General features: G+C 41.4%; 1 protein-coding gene across 4 annotated transcripts; it reads left to right on the top strand.

The window, feature by feature from the left end:
* The first annotated feature begins 471 nt into the window (after positions 1-471).
* Positions 472-22,568, top strand: EDEM3 (ER degradation enhancing alpha-mannosidase like protein 3). Of its 4 annotated transcripts, none has more exons than XM_021525124.3 (21): positions 472-697; positions 2,369-2,414; positions 5,589-5,689; positions 8,015-8,054; positions 8,505-8,617; positions 9,249-9,402; positions 9,884-10,018; positions 10,409-10,514; positions 11,008-11,105; positions 12,342-12,467; positions 13,123-13,206; positions 14,154-14,237; positions 14,412-14,536; positions 15,056-15,221; positions 17,401-17,555; positions 18,308-18,461; positions 18,967-19,161; positions 19,913-20,078; positions 20,464-20,649; positions 21,452-21,466; positions 22,116-22,568. In XM_021525124.3, the coding sequence occupies exons 1-21, from the start codon at positions 537-539 to the stop codon at positions 22,523-22,525; spliced, it is 2,820 nt and encodes a 939-aa protein (XP_021380799.2). In that variant the 5' UTR covers positions 472-536; the 3' UTR covers positions 22,526-22,568. The 4 variants fall into 4 exon arrangements, with proteins under 4 accessions (XP_021380799.2, XP_021380798.2, XP_021380800.2 ...); XM_021525123.3 differs by having other exon boundaries at positions 21,452-21,499; XM_021525125.3 differs by lacking the exon at positions 21,452-21,466.
* The last annotated feature ends 620 nt before the right edge of the window (positions 22,569-23,188 follow it).

The following is a 23,188-nucleotide window of genomic DNA, read 5'->3' as shown; positions in this document are numbered from 1 at the left end:
GGAACGGCTCCAAACCGAGCGTTAGACTGGGTATTCAGGAGGAAGTTCTTCGCCGTGAGGGTGGTGAGGCGCTGCCACAGGGGGCCCGGAGAAGCCGTGGCTGCCCCATCGCTGGCAGTGTGCGAGGCCAGGCGGGGCAGGGCTCTGTAGTCACGGCCCTGCCCGCGATGAGCCGCCCGAGCCACGCCGGCACATTCTGGCACGCTCCGCGCTCGTGGGGCAGCGCCTCAGGGAGCGCGGGGCACGCCGGGAGCCGTGTGCGCGCGGGGCACGCCGGGAGCCGTAGTTCCCCGCCCTTTGTCCACGTCGACCCTCCCGTCGCGCGTTGCCTGCCGGCGCACGTGACCCCCGCGCCGCGCTCCCCCATTGGCCCGGCGGCGCGCGGGCGGGGGGGCGGTGCCGGAAGCGGCGGCGGCGCGAGGCCGTTTCCCTGGCTACGCCCCCGCGGGCGCGCGCGGAGGGGCCGGGCCGGGCCCTTCCTGCCCCGGGAGCGGCGATGGCCCCGCGGCGGGACTAGCGGGCAGCGGCCGGCCGCCATGGCCCTCAGCGCAGCTCCGGGCTGCCGCGCCGGGGAGCGGGGGCCCCGCTGCAGGAGGCCCTGGAAGCTCCTGGCCCTCGGCCTGCTCTCCGCCTCCTCCGTGCTGGCGGCCGCCCCGGGCGCCGGGGCCATGAGCAGGGAGGAGAAGCGGCGGCTGGGGTGAGCGCAGGGACGCCGGGCCGTGCTGGGCGGGGCGGGGGGTGCGCGCTGCCCCCGGGTCGGGGTGCGCTGGGCGGCCGCAGGCGCGGAGCTCCGGCGCGGCGTCCCCTGTCCGCCGTGCCCTGCCCCGGGCGCTGCCGGGGACGCGTGGCACCGGGGCCGCGCCGTGCCGGGGCTGCGTGTGCCGCACCCCGGCGGGTTCCGGGCTGCTGCGGACACGCGGCCCCTTCTCCCGTGTGGGGGCAAGCCATGTGCTGCGTGCACTCGTAGCTCGCCTCGGAGGTTTCAGGCAGGGCTTGCGCGGAGCTGGGGGTGAAAGTGAGCAAAGGTGAGTGTAAATCCCCACTCGGTCGGTGGAATTATGGCCGTGCCTCTGTGAGAGTGCGGGAGTCATAAAAAAGGTGAATGTTTACGTGTGTCTTGCCTAGTTCCTGTATGCGACCTAAACTGCTTCGGTCCCCCGTGCGTGTGCGTGTAAGAGGCTGATTCTTTTATTGTAATTTTTAGTTGAAGAGTAAATATTGCAGCGTATGTGGAAATATATTTTCCTGCATGAAATGGGACTTTTTAAAAAACAAATTTGCAATCCCAGGGGTATTTTGTGTTACTAATATGTTTCTGGGGGCAGTTTCATCGTCCTCTTCCCATCCAGTGGTCAGTTGTACAGAACAATAATGCAAAAAGTTTGCTGGAAAAGCATTGTGGAGACTCTCACATTTGTTAATCATGGAGTTGTTAAGGTTGGAAAAGGCCTCCAAGTCCAGCTGTTGTGTATAAGTTGATGTTTAACTCCCGGTGTTTACAGTTACTGGCGTTTTCCATCATGGGTTCTCAGGATAGTTTGTGTGTGCGGTCTTTGATATGTTTTCTTCATAAAGCTACACAAGCAGTTGAAATTTCATTCCCCAATTTGTTTTAAAATTTTGGGATTGCACTTAAAATATCATCTGATGCCCCAGGCATGTGCAGGCCATGTCCTGCTATGGTTTGTGTTTGGCTGTAAATGTAAGTTTGAAGCAATTTTCTGTGTGCTGCATCACCCAGAAGCTCTGTGTTTAGCTGGGGTATTGCCTGCTGGTACCTGAGAAAAGCACCATCCTCCGCTCTTTTGATGCCCTAATGCACTTGATGAGTTAAAACTACTTCTTGAATTTCCAAGTCATTGAACTAAATTGGATATTTACAATATAATTGTGGTGTCCCTGGTTCCTTTATGTTCTATCTTATCAGCAGAGATTGTGAATTATGTTGATGGTAGAAATTTGCATCCTTTTTTCCTTGCAGGGCTCCTTAGTGAAACAGTTAGGAATGATCAGAAGTAGTGCTGTGTCTTAAAAAACAATGTAGTTTTTTGGGAGTTTTTGTATGTAGGAGCATTTCTGTCCCTTCAAACATATGAAACAAATTTAAGAGTTTTCTTTAGTATTTGCTTGCCAAGAGATCCCCAAACAATTTCATGTTAGGTGAAGAAAGAGTCTTTCTTTTCTGGAGTGGACAAGAGCAGCTGAATCAAGCAAAATTATTATTCTGTATTTCATTTACTTGAGTAGAGTATGTTAGTAGGGGATCTGTGCCTGACATTCAGATATTAAAGTGTGATACATATAAGATGGTGTATTAAAGGCTATTGGGAGACAGACCACTAATGCTTTTTCTTTTTTCTTTTTTTAGAAATCAAGTGCTTGAAATGTTTGATCATGCATATAGCAATTATATGGTAAGTCAGATACTTGTTTGGAGTTTTTCAGAGTTGTTATTGCTGACCTGGGGCAGAAAGCAACTTGCAGTACAGGGCATTCTATAGATATATCTGGGAAGGAGGGGTGAAAATGGAGCTAAAATAACAGCACTTATAAAGCCTTTAAAAAGACCACAAGTATCACTTTCAGGAGGGTCATGATGGCTTTTAGAGTGGTAACCAAGAATTGTTTGTGGTAACTCCTAATTCATGCCTGACCTTTCCCAAGCCAGTTTATCTCACGTCAGGCTATCAACAGTAAAGTATTTGGTTGGAAATAGCAGGAAAAGGAAGTCTGGAAGAGCTATCTGTAGACATTAGATTTTGGAGATCACAAATTGATCTTACTTATTTTGTAGGTAAGAATGACATTTAATATTTCTTCAGTGGTAAGCCATGGCAGATGCCATGGGGCGTTCTTCTACTGTTTGTAGAAGAGAAAGGGAATCTGGTGCCATATCCAGGCATTCCAGGCTGTGCCCAGGGTGTGACTGTCATATGACCATGGGCCATGCTGGCTGTGGTTTCTTTTGCTCTGACTTGTGATTCCTGTGCAGGTGTCCTCCTGTTCTGGTTCTCTCAGCCATTCCACACACCCTGGTCTGGCTCTGTTCACAAAAGCTTAACAATAAATAGTTATTTGCAGTGGACTTCCTCAAGTAAAAGTTACTTTCAAATATTCTATAAATAATACGCTTTTGAGGAAAAAGTGTGGCTGTGACTAAGATAAATATAAAAGATTAATTCTTGCTGGCTTTATATGGACATTCTTGCACATTCTTCGTGGCTGTTACAGAAACCCCTCTCAAGTTGCATCAGTTCCTGCAGCACAAACTGCTGTTTCCTGGCAGCATCTTACCACATGTCCCAGGTTCTGTGTTATGGTTTAAAGTTTAATATGTTATTCGAACTTAAAATTTCAGGAGTTAAAACTTCATACAGCATGGGAGAGAGACAGGACTGTAGATGGACAGAAAGCCAAGCCAAGAGGATTTTCAGAGTGGTGCAGTTTCTCCTTTTAACTTAAGCTCTGTACTTTTGAAACCTTTAGCAGTTAAACATCAAGGCTTTTTGGTTGTAATTTTTGTAATCTGGTTCCATGAGAAACTCTTGGCTTGGATTTCTTTAATGGAAAACCTATGTGTTTGGCAAAATTGGGTGAAATATTACAAGGATCCGTGCTTCTACTGTTCATTGTGTGATAAATTGGCAACTGGTAGGGGTCTTGCCACATCTGAAGCTAGAAAATTCTTTTTGAAGGAGAGAGAAAACTTCAGCTATCCTGGAAACTTCGAAGCCAAAAGGATATTTATTTGCCACGTATGCTGGAGCACTAAACAAACAGAGAAATGTGAAATGCTTGTTTAAAGTTGAAGAAAAGATTAGAGTATCAGACTTGATTCTGGCAACAGGAGAATGAAGTATTTTTGCAGGTGTTTTTGAAACAGCCAGCTGAAAAGTTTTGATTTTCTGTTTCTATTAATACGTATTTTAGACGTGCGTATTTAGAAGACTGAAAATTCATGTTTGATTGCAGGGGAAATTCCCTTGCCTTTTTTTTTTTTTCTTTTTTAAGTTGTTAACAGAAGCTTTGAGAAAAAGCTGCTGGGTTTTTTTTTGGTTGTTTGGTTTTTTTTTTTTTTTGGCCCTTCAACAACATTTGTAATAATGGGGATATTTTTCTTCTTGGCTGTCAGAACAGGTGAAAATGTCAGTCACTTGAGGCCAGTGACTTGTTGGGAAATAACTCAATCCAATTCTCTGCAGGCAGAGAATGAGTGAAGTTTTATTTTTCAAAATGCTTCAAGTTCTATATTTGTAAAGCTAAAAGTTTATTTTTCCAGATTTTTTATCACTTCTCTTATCCAAAATTTAAGCCAGAGATCTCAGTTTTGACATTGCTTTTGTTGTATACTTCTTTAATCTGTTTTTCTGAATACTTTGCAGAGATATTCAGAAACATCTAAGCTGTAATAAAATGATCTAGATTCTGCCTTTTGTAGTTAAACTTGAGGAGAACAAAGACTTGAGCAAAGACCAAAACACTCAGGAGGGTGGTATACAGGGAAACAAACCATCAGTTTCAAAAGAAGTTGTTGTAAGAGCTGTTTATTTATAGAGGAACAGTCCTTTTTTATTTTTATTTCATGCTAGATTATTTTTGTACCATATATTTGGAAAGATTTTGAATGTGTTTACTTGCAGATTTTGTGCAGCAATTGAAGTTTTTTATCCTGCCACATGTTAGTTCTCCACTAGAAATCAAACTGGCGACTTCAGTACAGCAGCCAGTTTCGTGCTGAAATTAAGAGAAAAGCTCTATCCCAAACCACTTGTGTTAAGCTTCTAAAGGAGGCAGTTTCATGTTGGTTGGAATTAGATATGTTTAAGATTCATTGTCATTTATGTCAGTCTTATGTTTGTTATATTAGTGTCTGTTGTATTTGTAAAAGGCTCAGTCTTGTTAGGGTTATTTTTTTTTTTGTGAATTTTTTTTTTATGTCTTATGTAGTAATTCGCCAATTTTTTGTTTGAACTTCTGAGTTCTCTTACCTGTCACTGATTGTTACCCTCAGCCAGGTGAGCTCATTGTGCAGAGTCCAATGAAGGGCCATCAGAGTGATGGAGAGGCTGCAGCATCTTCCCTGTAAAGAAAGGCTGAGGGAGCTGGGGCTGTTCAGCCTGGAGAAGGGAAGTTTCCAGGGAATTTAACAAGGGAGAGAGCTGGGGCTGTTCAGCCTGGAGAAGAGAAGTCTCCAGGGGATTTAACAAGGGAGGCTGTCAAGAAGACAGAGCCAGGCTCTTCTCGGCAGTGCTCAGGGGAAATGGGCACAAACTGAGCAGGAGGAGACACTTTTACACTGTGGAGTTGGCCAGGTACTGGCACAGGGGGCCCAGGGAGGCCATGGAGTCTCCCTCCTTGGAGATGCTCAGGAGTTGTCTGGACATGGTCCTGGGCAGCTGGGTCCAGGTGGCCCTGCTCCAGCAGAGGGCTTAGATGAGATGAGCTCTAGAGGTCCCTTCCCACCTGCAAGGCTCTGTGATGGCCATGCAGTTTTTCTGCAGAGCAGCATGGTGAGGATTCCTTTTATTACACGCTCCCAGGAGTGGCTGTGAGCACTGTGACTGATTCCCCTGTTTTGTTCCCAACAGGAGCATGCGTATCCAGCTGATGAACTCATGCCTTTAACTTGTCGTGGACGAGTGCGGGGTCAGGAGCCAAGTCGAGGGGATGTGGATGATGCCTTGGGAAAGTTAGTGTCTGAAATGGTCACTGTAAACATCTAGGAATAGAAGTACAATTGGCAGCCCATAAAACTTGTTTGTTCTGTTGATATGGCCAGAAACGTACACTTGTAAGAAGTGTTTTTATTATTATGAAGTTAACTGATGTGGAATTGTACCTTAATTAGAAGAATTAACCAGTGAATGAGAACTGACCAGTGAATGAGATCCAAAGATAATTTTTTTAACTGTTCTCCCCAGTATTTTCCATAGGAAAACCTTCCAAATGTGGGCTGACATTTATGGTATTAGTAGTACAGGTTATAAGGGTTAATTATCAGCTGAACAAAACAATAACCTGTTATCCATGATGCTGGCCTAATAAGTAATATTTAAAGTGCTTTTTTTAAGTAGAAAGTTTTCTGAAAACAAGCAGTCAAATGATTATCATGTGTATGATAGCCTGAGGCCTTTGCTGAAGTAGAAAACATTATTTCAGACATGGAAATATTTTCTATTCTTTCTTTTAAGGGAGCTGATAGTACAAAATACTGATCCTTTGGCCAGCAAAATGTAGATTTAAGGAGTGTTTTTTTCCCTGTTAAATGGAATAATCCAAGGCAAAATTGACCTATTCTAAATACATGTGTTATCGATACCTTTGAATATGTGCAGTTTATAGATCAAATTCTTCAATAACAAATAGCTGATTTTTAAAAATACCACTGTTCAATGTCTCTAAGCACAATAGTGTTAATCAAAGCTGAGATCCTTCTCTTAAATACGGCTTCTAATTGTCTCTAGCATATTGAGCATGTTATTTTGGCTATGTTTTGTTATGTACAAATGTTCTTTAGTCTAGAGATTTCCATATAATCCTGCTGCCTTGTAGACATCCAAAGAATACAGCAGGTGAAAAGTATCAAGAAAATGTATTTTTAATCCATTCTTTTTAATGACCTTTTTTAAAAGTAACATATTAGCATTTGAGTAAAAATACCTTCCCCCTACCATCTACCCTTAGATGCATTAAATTACTGTGTGTATTTATTGTTTTTCTCTATACCGGCTTTATTCTGTACCTTATAATTGGTTACATTATTATGTAGCAGATTTCTTATCTAATCCTTTTTCTTGCCAGCTGCCTCATCAGTTGTGTTCTCTGCCAGTCTTGCAATCACAGAATGACAGGGTGAGGCAGCTGGGTCAGTTCTGTTTCCCTGGAGAACTTAGGAGCCTTCCATATAGATGTCAAATGCATCACTTCCCTCCTTTTGTACTGAAAAAGTTGTGAATTTGTTAGGCAGTTGTGCATAGTCATTAGTTAATCTCTGTCTCCTCTAAAACAGCACTCACAGAATGCCCTTATATCTTTGCAAATTAAAGAGAATTATAATATGGGAACACTTAATTAGAATTTTGGTTGTCACATGTTGCCTACAAGGTTTCACACATGAAGCACTTAGTGAAATCCTTGGTGTGTACTCCTCAGTAGGCAATTTTAACTGTTCTAAAGTGTTCATTTTTAACACCATCATGTTCTGTAAGTTCTATTCTGTGTTGTGGGTGTCTCTTAGCATAGGAGCAGTTGTTGGAATTAGACATATTTAAGATACAATTATAGATTCCTGGGGTGGGGAAAGGCCCCCTCAGCTTGGGATGCGCTAGAACAGCCCTGGACAAAACCTCTGATCCTCTTTAGGATCTCCTTCTTTCAGGTAGTGTGGAGCTGACCTGATGCTCTCTTTTCATGGAATAATCATGGAATCCCCAACCTGGTTTGCGTTGGAAGAGCCCTTAAAGCCCATCCAATGCCATGGGCAGGAACATCTTCCACTAGCCCAGGTTGCTCCAAGCCTTGTCCAGCCTGGCCTTGGACACTGCTAAAATAGTTCTTTATTTTAGAATAAATAAAGTAGTTCTTTATTTTAAGCCTGCCACTTGCTAGTATTGGAACAGTTTCTGGTATGAGAAATTTAGCTTGGAATGGCTTTTGATCTCAACATTTTTCCTTTTTTTTGAAAAAACAAGTGAAACAGAGGCTGGAAAATGACTTAAACTTTTTCGCTGGGTTTCTTAATACATTTGATTGGAGACAAGAAATAAAAATTAAATTTGCTTACCAGAAGTTAGAAAGCTGTATCTGTAATCATAGCTTCTTTATCAGCTCCTATTCTGGTCACTAGCAAAGGGGAGAAAGTTTTGATACTAAACATGTTGAGTACACCTGAGTGTTTTGCAGCTGGTGGTCTGTGAGAATTTAGTTTCTTCCGTGGTATCAGTTACTATTAAAAATCACTTAATTCCTACACATACAGATCTACACTAAATCTGTTTTAAATTTTCTTTCATAGGTTTTCACTGACCTTAATTGATACCTTGGACACTCTTGTGGTAAGCTTAATCTGTTGATAAGCTTTGATAAAACAAAGAGTTTGTCTTCTGATGCTCAGATTTATTTTTAGATTTCTTTTTCATAACCATTCATCTCTGGCTCTGTTTGAAGTGACTGTAGCATGTGAGAACTTTGAAGTGCTGTGAGGATGGAGTTTGGAGTTGGATGTAATAACTACAGCAGTTCCTTCACATTTCATTGATACCTTTCTATATTGCTTTTTTTTGGCTCTAAGTTAACACAAAAGGGTTTGCTTTCCCTTATAGTCTAGAGCAAGAGGCTCAGTTAGTGGTGGGCACGTCTTTATAACCACTGATGTATTTATGGTTTAAATTGTATGTTCATATTTCTTGGATAACTTTGTGTGCACTGAAATATCCTGTATGCAAATACACTGTGACTGCATTAGCTATACTGGAACTGAACACCTGCTCACTGTTGTATTCCAGGTGTTAAATAAAACCAAAGAGTTTGAAGAGGCTGTAAAAAAAGTAATAAAGGATGTTAATTTAGATAATGACATAGTTGTGTCTGTCTTTGAAACCAACATAAGAGTCCTTGGGTGAGTAACTTTTGTTTTCAAAACTCCTAAAAATGTGGATTTTAGACAGTGTCTTTAAGACACCTTTCTGTGCTGTTCCACCTATTTGAAATAGTTGTGCCTTTGTCAGTTTGCCTGAGAGTGGTTTTAAAATGCAAGGCGGGACTTGCTGCAGTGCTATTGGATCAAGCTGCCCCCATGTCACTGCTGCAGGCACAGCTTTGCTGATTAAGAACCCCATGTGATGTGAGGGAACAGTGGGTTTGCTTAAGGGAATCAGGTTTACAAATGGCTCTGTTCCATACTTGATTTACCAGATTTTGATACCTGGGGTCATAGATCATTTCAGCTTGGAAGGGACCTCTGGGGCTCAATACAGGATCAGAGCATGTAATTTTAAGTTATTATATGCCATTTTGGAGGTCTTGGTTGCTATTCCTGCCTAATATTGATGAATCTATGATTCCAATGATGAACAAGAAGAATTGCTTCCAAAATACTGGTAGCTAACCTTGATTTATAATGGGAATTGGGTCAGCAGTCTAAAAACTAGGGCCACAGTTAAGTACATGTCATCTAAATTGTAGAGAGTTGTCCTTGCTGTTGAGATGAACGTACCTTTTGAGATGTGGATAATTTCTCTTGTGTTTAGAGGTCTCCTAGGCGGGCACTCAGTGGCAATTATGCTGAAAGAAAAAGGTGAATATATGCAGTGGTACAATGGTGAACTCCTGCACATGGCAAAGGAACTGGGCTACAAGCTTTTACCTGCTTTTAACACCACTAGTGGTCTCCCTTATCCAAGAGTAAGTTCTGTTTCTGTAATGCAGGATTACAGCTGTAATCAAGACTTCTGTTGCTTTGATTTTATATCTTTTTCCAAAATAATTTCTAAGTGGCCAGAAAATAGAAAGCTGATAAATTACAGGTACTCTCAGGAGCCAGGAGTAGTGAGATAATTTACAAAACTAACTTTCCAGGAGCACTTGTGATATTCTGAGTTCCTGATTTGTTGTTATAAAAATTGCTTGGATTAGATTTTTATAGTGTATTCTCTTATTCAAATGCCTATTGAACCAGTCAACAGGTTCTTGTTGGGGAGGGTTGAGATTTTGAGGATTTGTGGACCATTCTCTGAGCATGTCTAAGTTGGCAGAGCAAAACCAAAGAGATCTGTTTTTTCTTGTCTTTAGAAAGGGCATAGATTATACACTTGCTATACAATCCTAGGAGTGTAAATTTTCTCAGCTAGCAAAAATAAAGATGTTAATCTCTATTTTTCTCTAGGTTAACTTAAAATTTGGTGTTAGACATCCAGAGGCACGAACGGGAACAGAAACTGATACCTGTACAGCTTGTGCTGGTACCTTGATCCTTGAGTTTGCAGCTTTAAGCAGATTCACAGGAACATCTATATTTGAGGTTTGCTTTCTATGATATCTTATTTTTTGCTTTAGGTCTTTAGCGTTGTGTCTACATTTTGTAATTTTGGACAAAACAATTCTGAGCTCATGATGTTTTAGCTGTGCTGCACAAAAACATTTGTATATGTTGAGATTTGTGGTGTTTGTGGGCTTCCTTCTAAGGTTTGATTTTTTTTAAAATAATTTTTTAAATCACAGGAAATAACTGATTAAAAGTAGTTAGAGTAATACAGAAGTAAGCAAAATTAATAATCTGAAGATCAGAAAGAGTTCTGAAATTGTTAAAGAAGAAACATCCTATTCCTTTCCTAGCATCTTAATTGAAATAGCCAGAAGAATCAGAGTTCAGTGTCTGTATTTCCCTACTTCCCTGTTGTTGTTATTGCAGGAATATGCCCGGAAGGCTCTGGATTTTATCTGGGAGAAGCGGCAGCGCAGCAGCAACTTAGTGGGGGTCACCATTAACATCCACACTGGAGACTGGGTCCGCAAAGGTGGGGCTGACACCCAGCCAGGGGATCTCACCCACCCCAGCACGCTCACCTGGGCTGCTGAAAGATATTAATGCAGAAACCTGCTGCCCCAAAGCCTGGCTCTGTTCTCAGAGAGCAAAGCCCTCTCTGCTAGAGAAACTGGTTTTATTCATGGCAAAGTGTTCCCTGATCCTCTTTAACGCCAAGAGGGAAATGCCTTGGGATGAATTTTCAGAGACTTTGCTATAAATACATGGGAAAAATATAAATAGGACAGGAGAAGTGATGTCCTGTGAAATAAGTGTCTGTCCATATTATTATGTGCACTAGTAGTGCAAAGCCTTTGGCATAGACACACAGTATTGTGTCTCTGCTTCCATCTATGCCTTAATTCCAGTGAAAGGGACCTTTTCCTTTCACTGGAAGAGCCTTCAAAATTAAAGTGGGAAAATGTGAAAAATACCCATATCACTACATAAAATAAATCCACCTTTTTATTTTTGCCTGTTCCTAGATAGTGGAGTTGGAGCAGGAATAGATTCATACTATGAATATTTATTAAAAGCCTATGTCTTGCTGGGGGATGACAGTTTCCTGGAAAGATTTAACACGGTAAGTTAACACCTTGCTCAGGTTTGTGCCTTTGCAATACAAATTTCAGAGTAATTGTGTTGTCAGCTGTTAGCCTGAGAAGGGATCTTTAGCAGAATTTCTGTGACTTCTGCTGTGTTTAGGGCCAGCTCTTTTTACTGAGGATTTTTGCTAATCTTAGGTGATTAGCTGTCACCTGAGAAGCTATTTTAACCCCATCCAGTAAAATTCAGAACATTCTAGGCCTTTATCCATGTTCCCAGTATGAGAGAAGCTGTATTTCCAGACCATTACTGCAGATGTTTCTGTAAAAGAATGTAAGGCTCTCTTCTTCCAAGCCATTGTACAATTTCATTCTGCCCTGGAGCAACACAAAAATTAAAATGTGGATCTTGCTTTGCACTGCAGATCTTCAGGCCCAGGATACATTTAAATATACAAGCTGGAAACCATGCTTAGATGTTTTTAATTCATAAATTACTGAGCAACTAGGTCAGCATCATATTTCATAAAAGCATTATTTCTTTTGAAAATAGCAATATCCATGGAAAGCATCTTTGATTATAAAATGATTTTATATCCTATAGCATGTTTTTTTTTAATTAGAAGTGGAATAATTCCATAGTTAATGTTGTAATACTTTAGGTATAAAGATGATTTCTTGGTCCTAAGGGGCAGCCCCCAGTGTTACATTTTCCTTGAGCTAGATCTCTTAAGTGTTTCCTGTCAGTTAGGCTCATGTGCTTAGGATTGCACCTTCTGAAAATAAAGTTTAGGATTAGAAGTCAGCAAGTGACCTAGTGGGTTTAGAAGTTCTTCTGAGCCATCCAGTTCAGCTGCTTGGTTTGGGTTTTTTACCCTCCTTTTCCTCCTGAGATCCATATGTTTTGGAATTCTGTTGTTCAGAGAAAGCAATTTCAGCTTTCTTTAGAGTGTGCTTTAAAATTCAGCCAAAACAAATGTGCCTTCACTGTGATAGTTCCTGGTTTATCACATGGCTGCTGGATATACTTTTGTGTACATGTGTTCCTTGGAAATGTGCTAAGTTCTGCAAGTGTAATACTGTGGAGCTTTTCAGTATTTACTACACTTGGTTTTAGTTTGCAAAGCTAGAGATTATAGGCACTGCCAAACATAGTAGTGACTGGGAATGTAATAATGGCTTTTCCATTCAAATACAATGCCAGTCTGGTGATCTGTCTCTCTTTTGGGGAATAAATTGATACACAAATTCCTGCTTTTCCTGGTGTTTGACAGCATTATGATGCCATAATGAGATACATCAGCCAGCCACCTCTTCTCCTTGATGTTCACATTCATAAACCAATGCTAAATGCTCGGACCTGGATGGATTCTCTGCTTGCTTTCTTCCCTGGATTGCAGGTAAGGTGTAAAACCCATGTAGAGATGGCTTTAATAACGAAAAAAAATATTAACTGGGTTTGATGTATGATTTCCAAGTAATTTGGTTTTCAGAAATACTGAGGGAACATCCCTGGAAGTGTCTGAAGCTAGGCTTGGTCAGGGCTTGGAGCAGCCTGGGCTAGTGGAAGGTGTCCCTGCCATGGCAGAGGGTGGCACTGGGTGGGCTTTAAGGTGTCTTCCAACCTAAACCATTCTGATTCCATGATTTCTGTACTTAGTCCAGTCACTTCAATGCTATCATGCAAGTTAATGTGCTTTTCTGGCTGTGTTGAGTATCAGGACAAGTATGTTCCTGTAATTTGCTTCCTTCACTAGTGACTGGTTTTCTACTTTGTGTGCCATTGACATCTTTGAGATAAACTAAATGACATTTTCACTCCAGTTCTCTGTAAATGTCAGAGGTCTTTGTTCTACATAGGCAGTAATTTTAACGAGTTCACTGATTTTGCTTAAAAAACTCTTAAGGAGTAAACTCTGACACTGATAGGGATTAATAATAACAATATATAGTGACTGCTCTGTAGCTTTGCATGAACAAATCATGAGTGTTCTTAACCTTGAGTGTTATTCCTATGCTTGGTGAATCAGTGTTACTTTTATTATTTCATTTTAGGTGTTGAAGGGTGATATTAGACCTGCTATTGAAACACATGAGATGCTGTATCAGGTTATAAAAAAGCATAACTTTCTTCCAGAGGTAAGGTAGTAGTTTTTTGATTTTGTAAATCAAAAATTTGTATTTTTGATTGTGTAAACTGTTTTTTTACCTCAGTTTGAACAGTTGCAGATGCCCATTTGAAAAACCAGCAGGTATATATATTATTAAAATCAAAGGCTCATTTCCACAGCATTCTTACGTGATTTGCAGTTCTTGCTTGTGTGACAGCTGAGAGGATGTTCTGAAATTTTGTATAATGTCTTTGAAAGTCAGCACACAAACTTACTGCAGATGCTGCAAGTCTTTGAGCAAGTCCATTGTGCACAGAAAAGCTTGTTTACCTGCTGAAGTGCATGTCTTTAATCTATGATGACTCAGATTATATTTGAAAGCTTCTGACTATGGGTTTAATTTCTACCTTCCTCTAGTGTAAGCTTATTTCTGTTAGAGAACATTTTAATTAACATCACATTCACCTAGTGTGGTTATTGAGAGCAAAGAATGCTAAGCACTGGAATTACTTTTTTGTTTGAGGGCTTTTAAAATGGTGTGGGTTGGCTTCTTATGGGCTTTTTGGTTGTTTTTATTTTTGTTTAGTACTTATGAAGGAAACTTTGAAAGGTCAGGTGGTTGTATTTAAGCCAACAGACCATCCCCCAAGCAAAGACTCAGTTTAAACCTTAGTATGAAATAGTAGTGAATATATGACAGAAGTGGCTTTTCCCAGTGGACATTAAGAGTGAATAGATAGACTGGGAAAGTTTTAGATATCTGACTGTTAGCCTGTGGTATTAATTTAGAAACAGCTGCTTAACCATCTGTCAGTGTGCAGTGACACTTGACTGCACTGGAGTGTCAGGTGATAGGTATGTTTGCAAAAATGGTGTTTATCAAAGCTAGGCTGGTTATATAGTTAACATAAAATTCAAATAAACCTGTCTTTGGTTTGCATTCCTGCATTTATTTTTGTCCTTTTTCATCCTCAGGCATTCACAACAGACTTCAGAGTTCACTGGGCTCAGCATCCTCTGAGGCCTGAATTTGCTGAAAGCACCTACTTCTTGTATAAGGTACATTCACTCCTCTGACCTTTGAGCACTTTTCTTGCACCTAGAGTTTTGTTGCTGTTTTATTTCAATACAGAATTGAGTAGCATATCTTCAGCTTAACTTATCCACTGGAGCCAGTTTAGTATATAGACAAGATGTAATGGTTCTAAATTTATTTTTTGTTTTATTTCATAGGCTACAGGAGACCCTTACTACCTAGAAGTAGGAAAAACCCTAATTGAAAACTTGAACAAGTATGCCAGAGTTCCCTGTGGGTTTGCTGCAATGAAGGATGTTCGTACAGGAAGTCATGAAGACAGGTAAAGTTCGCACAATTTTTTTTTTTTTTTAAATAGAAAAATACAGAAAAAATCAAATTTCATTGTGTAATTAAATTGAGATTTGAGGAGCTGTCTGTCTTCAAGTCTGATAACCATGTCTTAAATTACCTGTTTGTAATTGTATTGAACTGTAAATGCATTGAAGCAATCTGTGCACTATTTCAGTAGGGTTATAGGGTGCTCTAGAAGAATAATTTCAGTTTAATACCCTTTCATTTGTCTGAGAGCAATAGATGAATTACGTTCAAGCTAAATATGCTTCAAATCTGTAAGTTTGTCAGGAGGTTTATTTGTTTTCTCTGTAACATTCTTTTGTACTGAACATGCTGAATCATTTCCCTCCAAACATAGCTTCTTCCAAGCAGAAGGAATGCTGATGGAATTATGTCCAGCAGTAATAATTGTCAAGTCTTCAGAGATGGAGAACTAGGAATATTTATTTTACTGATGTTCTAGAAATGAGATCTCTCTAAAGGAACATCTCCTTTTTCTCCACAGGATGGATTCATTCTTCCTGGCCGAGATGTTTAAATATCTGTACCTGCTGTTTGCTGATAAGGAGGACATGATTTTTGACATTGAAGATTATATCTTCACTACAGAAGCTCATCTGTTGCCACTCTGGCTGTCCACTACAAACCAAACCATCTCTAAAAAAAATACAGTACGTAACAGCTCCAGTCTAAATCCATTTCTGTGGTACACTTTTCTTTTTTTGAGGGGAAATGGAAATAAAATCAGGAAAGATCAGGATAGTTTGAGGAAGTGCACCAGTTTGAATACATTGTTTAATAGGTGTTATTTCATCATATTAACAGTGCAGTCAAAAGAGTAGTGACTGGAATAATGACTGGATTCTGTGATGTTGAACCTTGAGATTAAAGATAGGAATTATTAGCAAGATTTAAAAAGAAAATAATTCCCCACTTCTGTATAAATTGGAAAATAACACAGTCGGATATTTTGTCCCCATCTTTATTATTTTTTATAAAACCTCATCTGTTCTTGTGAACAAATTTTGAGAGGTTTTTTGAGACAGCTGTGGAGTTAATTTGACAAGATACAGCTGCAGACAGATTAGGGATGTTAAATTACTTTAGTCCATGCAGTAGGCACCTATTGCATAAATATGAGAACAGTTGTGGGTTTATAAATTATTTAACCTTCCAGAATAACCTGGAGTAATACAGCTGTTCTTTGAAGCATCATAAATCCTTACTTGTTTTTTTTTTATTTTGTGGTCAGTAAGGTGACAGCATTTGTCTGTAAGGCAATAAGAAAAAGGAAGAACAGAAAGAGGAAACATCAAGGACACAAATTCCTGTATTTATGCCTCTTATTTTTAACATTTCCTAAGAGTTCTAGAATAATGCCTGGATCAGAGGAAAAGGCTTATATTGTGTGTCAAGCCATGTATTCTGGAAAAATCACCGTTTGATGGACTTTAGCATTAAGCAGTGACAAATTTTTAGTTAGTTGATCTTAAAACATAACCAGTGTTTGACATTAATGAGTCATGGATTTGGTGTTAAATGCTCCTTCAGTGTGGAAATCCCACACCCTCTCTGAATTATTCCTTCCCTGAGTTTGAGTTTTGGAAACAGGCTGTTTTCTGAACTAAGCAAGAAGCTTTCTGAAGGGTCTGAAGGAGCATTTTATGTAACTTTTGTTCCTAATATAAGAATTTAATACCTTTGAGACAGGCAGGGTTCCCACAGCTGATGCTGTTTTAAGTGGTGGCCTAACTTGGTTTGTTCTATTGAGAGCTGCAAATGTTAATGAAAGGCCAGTAGAGAGGATAGAATAAATTGCTCAAATGCAGTTTCTTAAGGTTTTTGAGTCAAAGCTGAAAATGGGCATAATCCAAGTAAGCAAAACCCATTGAAAATGGTGTCAGGTGGCTGAAAGGCTGTGATGTTGGGTGTTCCTCTTTTATGGAATTTTATCTGAACAGATGGAATGTGTAAATGATTTTTAACATAAATACAGTGCTGTTAAAACAAACTGTGAGAGAGATGCTTGGTAGTATCAACCCAACATCCTGTTTGTATTTGCTCTCGTAAATGAGAAAGGTCATGTCTTAGTAACAACCCTTTAGGTCTTGGGTTTTAGGGAGCCTTTAAATACTTGATTTTTCATTGGCCAATATGTTGCAAACAGGAGGGGTGTGTCTTTTAAGGTGGATAAATACTACATTAATCTTTATGGGTTATGAAATGAGCTTGCCAGTTATTTGCTAAGCTAAGGACAAGCCAAATGTGGCTCCAAACCACCAGACATGTTTCACATGTTACAAACCAGCAATTTGTGCAGATGTTCACTCTGCCATCTTTCCTCAAAATAGGCATTGTTTGAATTATATAGAGATTCATCCTTGCTCATCCAGACTTGCAAAGTCTGTGTGGTTCCTGAGGAGCAGAATCTTTTGTTCACATGAAAAGATGTGACATTTTTAGTAAGAATGACCTAAAGCCTGCAGCTGATCACTTGTTGTAAAGCCATATCAGGTGAAACCAGAACTACTCCCTTTACTTGTCCAGCACATAAAATACAGGGCACTGGCTTTGTCATGAGCAGCCTTGCGAAGTACTGTCTGCCAGCAGAGGATTAGCTGTTTCTGAAAAAAAAAAAATCTAGGAACTTTATATAAATTTGGTAAATTGTAAATCAGAATGGGTGTTGTATTCATCTGTCCAAGGGGTTGCAGTGCACTGGCTCCTCTCTTTTGCACTGAGCTGCCACATGTCCCCAGAACACAGATGACTTAAATTAGGATTATCTGTTGATACTCTTTATGTAAAAATATAACCTGCATTTTTTTTCCTCTGTATCTTTGATTTTAGAGCACAGAGTACACGGAGTTGGACGACAGCAACTTTGACTGGACCTGTCCCAACACCCAGATCCTCTTCCCAAATGACCCCATGTTTGCCCAAAGCATCCGTGAGCCTCTGAAGAATGTGGTGGATAAGAGCTGTCCCCGGGGCATTTCCAGAGTGTAAGATGGATATTTCCTCTTTTTGTTAGCACAGGGCTGACTGGAACTGGGTCTGCTTTGCAGGGAAGGAGAAGCATGAGGTGTGCTGGAGCTGGTAGTCCTTTTGGGATGGGCCAAAGGGATAATTTCTGGTCACAGGAAAAATCACTTTGGATTTCTCTCAGCAAGACTTAGTTTGTTTTCAGCTGGAATTAGCAAGTGTTTCAAAGCAAAAGGAGCTGAATGAGCTGCATACCTTGGCTGCAGGTCCCACTTGGACTACTGTAGGAAGTATGTGTCTCTGATTTGTAAAATTAATTTTTGCAGTCTCCTGAACAATTCTGAAAGTAGTCTTTGTAGCAAGGAAATTATGCTGCCACACAACTGGACCCATTCTGAGGAATTTAGGGCAGTGTTAAGGCTCAGGAGGTTTGTCCTGACCACCTCTTCTGTATTTGTATTTAATGAATAAAACTGAGTTGGAACTGTATGGGGCAGAATGAGTTTGGTCAATAATGCAGACTATTTGCAAATGAGAAAAAGTATACGGGAGTTTTGTTATCAATACTTGAGAGGGAGGTTTTGCACTATAAAATTATTGATTATGTAGACAACTTTTAAAAAAAGATAACTTGATTGAGAAGTTGCATTCCACTAAAGCTTGCACTCAGTGTACCAAGAATTCCAATCTTGTGATGGCAGGGATAACACTAGAGTTCTGTTTCAAAGATAATCTGATTTTTAAAGCTTTGATCTCTGATGTCTTTTGCCAGAGAAGAGAGTTTGGGAAGTGGACCAAAACCACCATTGAGAGCCAGAGATTTCATGGCCAGTAATCCTGAGCACTTGGAGATCCTGAAGAAGATGGGAGTCAGTTTGATCCATCTGAAAGATGGACGAGTACAACTAGTGCAGCATGCAGTGCAAGTAAGACGACCTGGCAGGATGTTATTTTTCAGAGCTCTCAGTAAAGTCCTCCTAGCAATGATACTTGACACCTGGAGCTTCAGGAGGGACAGCCACCCTGTGGAAGGAGGCACATGAGCTGAATATTTTACCTATATTTAGCAGGTTGATGCTTGTTAATCTTTTGCCTCTGCAACACTTCTAACTAATCTTCCACCAAATTAGGTAGAGGCTAATTCAACTCAGGTTGAAGTGATGTAGCCAACAGCATCTTGGTTGAAAACACTGCTTTCAGTGTGAGATACTTCCGTCTCTTTATGAGGTCTATATATTTGTATATTTTCAGTTTCCTGGGTGGTGTAGATGCTAAACCTTTCGTGAAATGATGCATGAGTGGAAGTGAGCATCCACCCTGTGTGGTAAAGTCTTTGTAGCAGTGGTCCAAGCAAACACAACTTGAGTTTCTTTTCTCCCAAATTCCTCAAACATTTAAGATAAAATTGTTTATTGATTCTTTTCTCTGCAGGCAGCAAGTTCCCTGGATGCTGAGGATGGCTTACGGTTCATGCAGGAAATGATTGAACTCTCCAGCCAGCAGCAGAAGGAGCAGCAGCTCCCTCCTCGTGCTGTCCAGATTGTTTCCCATCCCTTCTTTGGCAGGGTAGTCTTGACTGCTGGGCCAGCACAGTTTGGGATGGACTTGTCCAAACACAAAGCAGGGGTATGTGAGATGTGGGTGTGTCTGTTCCTTCCCTGTTGCACAAGCCTACAGTCACAGTACTGCTGTTTGAGGGCGTCCAGCTGATCCTCCAGGTGATCAGTTAATTACAGTGGTTAAAATGACAGGGCCCAGTGGTGGCAATGACAGCAGTTACAGTCGTGGGGATGAGTGACTTATCTGTCTGTGCTCTGTGCTCTGCTCCTGAGTCATCAGCCGTGGTTTAGGATTTAAAACACATGCACAGCTTGAGTTGCAAAGCAAGCTTATCCAGTCTGCAGTGCACAGCTAAGGAGATGGTGATTTAAAGGGGGGGAAGCTTCCTTCCCATGTCAGCCAAGAGCTGGCAGAAACTTTTTGGAGTTAGAGCAAGTTGTTCTAACAAAAGCTTTTCTAGAATGTTCTATGTAGATGGAAGAGGGCAGTACCACAGAGGCAGGGGTCTCTATGGAAAGCATTAGGAAAACCCATGTTGCAGCCCCAAGGAGACTCCAGACTAGCAGTTCACAGGAGAAAAATTTCCAGAAACAACACTTCCCAGGTGTAGATAAACCACACTGATCATGAGAATTAGGTTTTCATTCAGTCATTCTTTGCTTCTAGAGCTTCAGGTGCAGGGCACATATTGTCTGCACTGGCACAAGACTACACTAAATGCTGTAGAATGACTGAAGGAACAGAAATACATAGGAATCTTTCACAAGCATGACCATAGTGCTCTCATTCTCTCTTTATTTTTGTTTTTTCCAAACAGACAAGAGGATTCGTTGCAACCATTAAGCCATATAATGGATGCTCAGAGATCACTAATCCTGAGGCAGTGAAAGAGAAAATTGCTTTGATGCAAAGAGGCCAGTGCATGTTTGCTGAAAAGGCACGAAACATTCAGAAAGCTGGAGCAATAGGAGGCATTGTCATTGGTAAATACAATTCCAAGCTTTTAATTTGTGTAAATGTAACCTAATTTTACAGATTTGAAGATACATGAAAGCAGAGAAGCTTTAAGCTAGAAGCACAGCAATTGTGCTTTCAGAAGATGAAGATATGTTTGGGGTTTGTCTGGTTCTGTGCAGACACAAATTGGGATGAGGGGTTGTCAGTGCTCTTACAGATTAAAAGTTGTTACTTTTAGGATTGCAGGGTGCAGTCAGTACTAACTGCTGAGAAAGAATGGGGATAGAAATGAAAAGTGGAGGAGAACACACCAGGCTGGGGTTTGCTGTGAAGTGACTGGGCAGGGGAGGCTGTTCCACGTTCAGCTGATCTAATGGGAAGTTTGCCCTTCCTCTGGTGTGCTCTGCCTAGATGACAATGAGGGCAGCAGCAGTGACACAGCCCCTCTCTTCCAAATGGCTGGGGATGGTAAGAACACAGATGACATCACCATTCCCATGCTCTTCCTCTTCAACAAGGAAGGGAACATCATCCTGGATGCCATCCGGGAGTATGAGGCTGTGGAGGTGCTTCTTTCTGATAAAGCAAAAGACAGAGGTAAGGTTTGAGGTGATTTATACCAATCTAGCTCCCATCTGTGCTATGACACCATGGAAAATGGACAGGAATGATTTGCACTGCAGCCCGGAGGTGCTGTGGTTTTCTGTTTGACACTGGAATTAGTTTTTTATTAAGTAAGCCATTATTTGAGAGATATCATTGATATTCACTCCCCCCTCAGGTAACATCCAGAAATGCTGTTCCTAAATGTCACTGTGGCTTATGAGAAAATCAGTCTTTTGGATTCCTTTTGAACCCTTTCTGTCATCAGCTGCTTTGAAGTAGCATCAGGAACAGCGTGTTTCCAGTGCCCTACATTGTGAGCATTTCTCCCTCACCAAGATCCCCAGTGACATTCCTGGGACCCAAAAGGAGAGAGACAAGTGCTAGAACTATTTTGCCTGTCTAAGGGGAAGTGGTTAACATGAGAAATAAGGCTGCTGACCTCAGATGTTCTGTGGGTGTTCTTGTATAATGCAAGAAAATTGCAAGCTAATACATTCCCGGTTGAAATGTTTGAATGCAGCAGAAAATTCCAGATCTTCCTTTTGTAAGCCTTCCTTGTAGCACTGCTGTGTCCAAGCAGAGTAGGTAAGAACAAGTATCTAAAAAATCAGCCTATTTGCAAAGGGGATATGCCAAAATCTTGTCTTGTTTCTTCCTAACTCACAAAGCCCTTCTGTTTATAACTGTGCTAAGTGCTCTGACAAAATGCTAAATACAGGATAGCTCTGCCTTTGAGAGTTTGTAACCCATATCTGCTTCTTCCCCCTCCTCACGCTTCCATTTGGAATCCCAGCAACAATCTTTAAAGGTAAAATGATTCCAAACTACATTATTGATAGCAGTAAGTATCTCATGTCAACAGTGGCATGTGAAGTTAAATTCCCTAAAAATCCTGAAATATCAGTGTCTTGCTTATAGTTATAAACATCAAACCCAGAGAAATCTTCCTGACTAAATTGGGCAGTTGTTGGGAGCTAAGCTGGGATGTGGGAGATGTGTGTTTCTTGCTTTGAGTGGGGAGGCTCTGGCTTTGGCACTCTCAAATGCACAGTTCAGTAAACTCTGTCCAACTCCTGTGTGCTCAAATGTGGGATCCTGGTGGATCTGGGAGTGCTTTAAAGTCCAGCATTAAAGTTCAGTGCACGCAGTAGATATTTGTTTAAGGCTGAAGGGAGAGTAACTGGCACTGACCCACAAATCACTCCTGAAGTTTGAGGAACCAAAATGAGCCTCAATGTATTGTTTGCCCTCATTTAAAATGTGCTTAAAAGGCTTCCCTCCTATCCCTCTGTAAAATATTCCTCAGTACCATTAAGTTTTCATATCATTGGAAAGTCTGCTCTTCCTTGAAGAAATAAGGCCAAGGGAAGTGACCTTGATTTTAGAATACATAATAAAACGTTGCATTCCTAAGGTTGTTTTAACCTTTTTTTTCTTTTTTTCCTTCCCCTTCAAAGACTTGGAAATGGAGAATATGGACCAGAAATCATCTGAAAACGATTCACACAAACCAAATTCTGAGGAAGCTCCTTCAGAATCTCAGGATGCTGGAGCAGTCAGTGAGGAGCCTGAAGAAGGAGGAGAGAGCTCTGCTGTGGGTGACTCTGCCCCTTTGTCTCCTGCCAGTGCAGCCAGTGCCAGTGTTTCCATGGCAGATCAGGATCCCCATGCCTCTGGACCTGCAGAGACCAGTGCTGTGGAGCCAGCATGTACACCAGGGGACAGCCAGCCTCAGGAACAAAACATCCAGACAGAGGCCAGTTCCAAAGCTCACTGGGATAGTAAAGTCCAGCCTATGGAATCCATATTAGCGGACTGGAATGAAGATATAGAAGCATTTGAAATGATGGAAAAGGATGAGCTATGACTTGTAATAATAACTTATTTGTTAATAAACAAATGGAGACCTCTTTGGGTAGAAATGAGGCCCTGATATCCAAGAAAACATATTCAGTATTGGGATGAGCAACCAGGTGTCACCTGGAAAACAACACAGAATTCCAGCACAGGCTCTTGTATGTTTTAATTTTTCCTGTTTAAAAATGGGAATGTGCAATCAAAGCATTTGTGTGGCCCCGTGGCTGGTGCTGTGCCCCAGGTAGGGAGGAGCCTGACTCATGCCTTCCAAGTTCTGAGGGACTCCTGGGGCTCTGGGAAGAGTTGAGCAGGGTGGGGTGACAGACCATGGACTGGTTCTTGACGGGGCACCCACCCCTCCCCAGCTGAAAGCCTTCCTTACAGCAGCAGGGGAATTGTTTCCAGGTGTTCTCACAGCTGGAAGCAGTCTGGTTTTGTCTGACATATCTCAGTGCTGCTCATCACTCCTTGCACCCCTTACCAAGAAGAACCACAGGGGGACCTGGGAGTTCTCCTCCTGCTCTCCAGCTGGAGGAATTGTACAAAGCAAAGGCAGAGTTTGAGCAGGGCCTGTCAGGGAGGCTAGGCCAGCCATGGGGCCACTGGGAGAAGGTGTGGGAAGGTCCTGCTGGAGGCTGAGGGGAAGCAGAAAAGGCAGGGGTTGAGTCCCAGT

The sequence above is a fragment of the Lonchura striata genome, chromosome 9 (assembly GCF_046129695.1).
Source record: "Lonchura striata isolate bLonStr1 chromosome 9, bLonStr1.mat, whole genome shotgun sequence".
In the NCBI taxonomy this organism is placed as follows: Eukaryota; Metazoa; Chordata; class Aves; order Passeriformes; family Estrildidae; genus Lonchura; species Lonchura striata.
The sequence above is the reverse complement of the archived record's forward strand: the minus strand, read 5'-3'. Positions and strand labels throughout refer to the sequence as shown.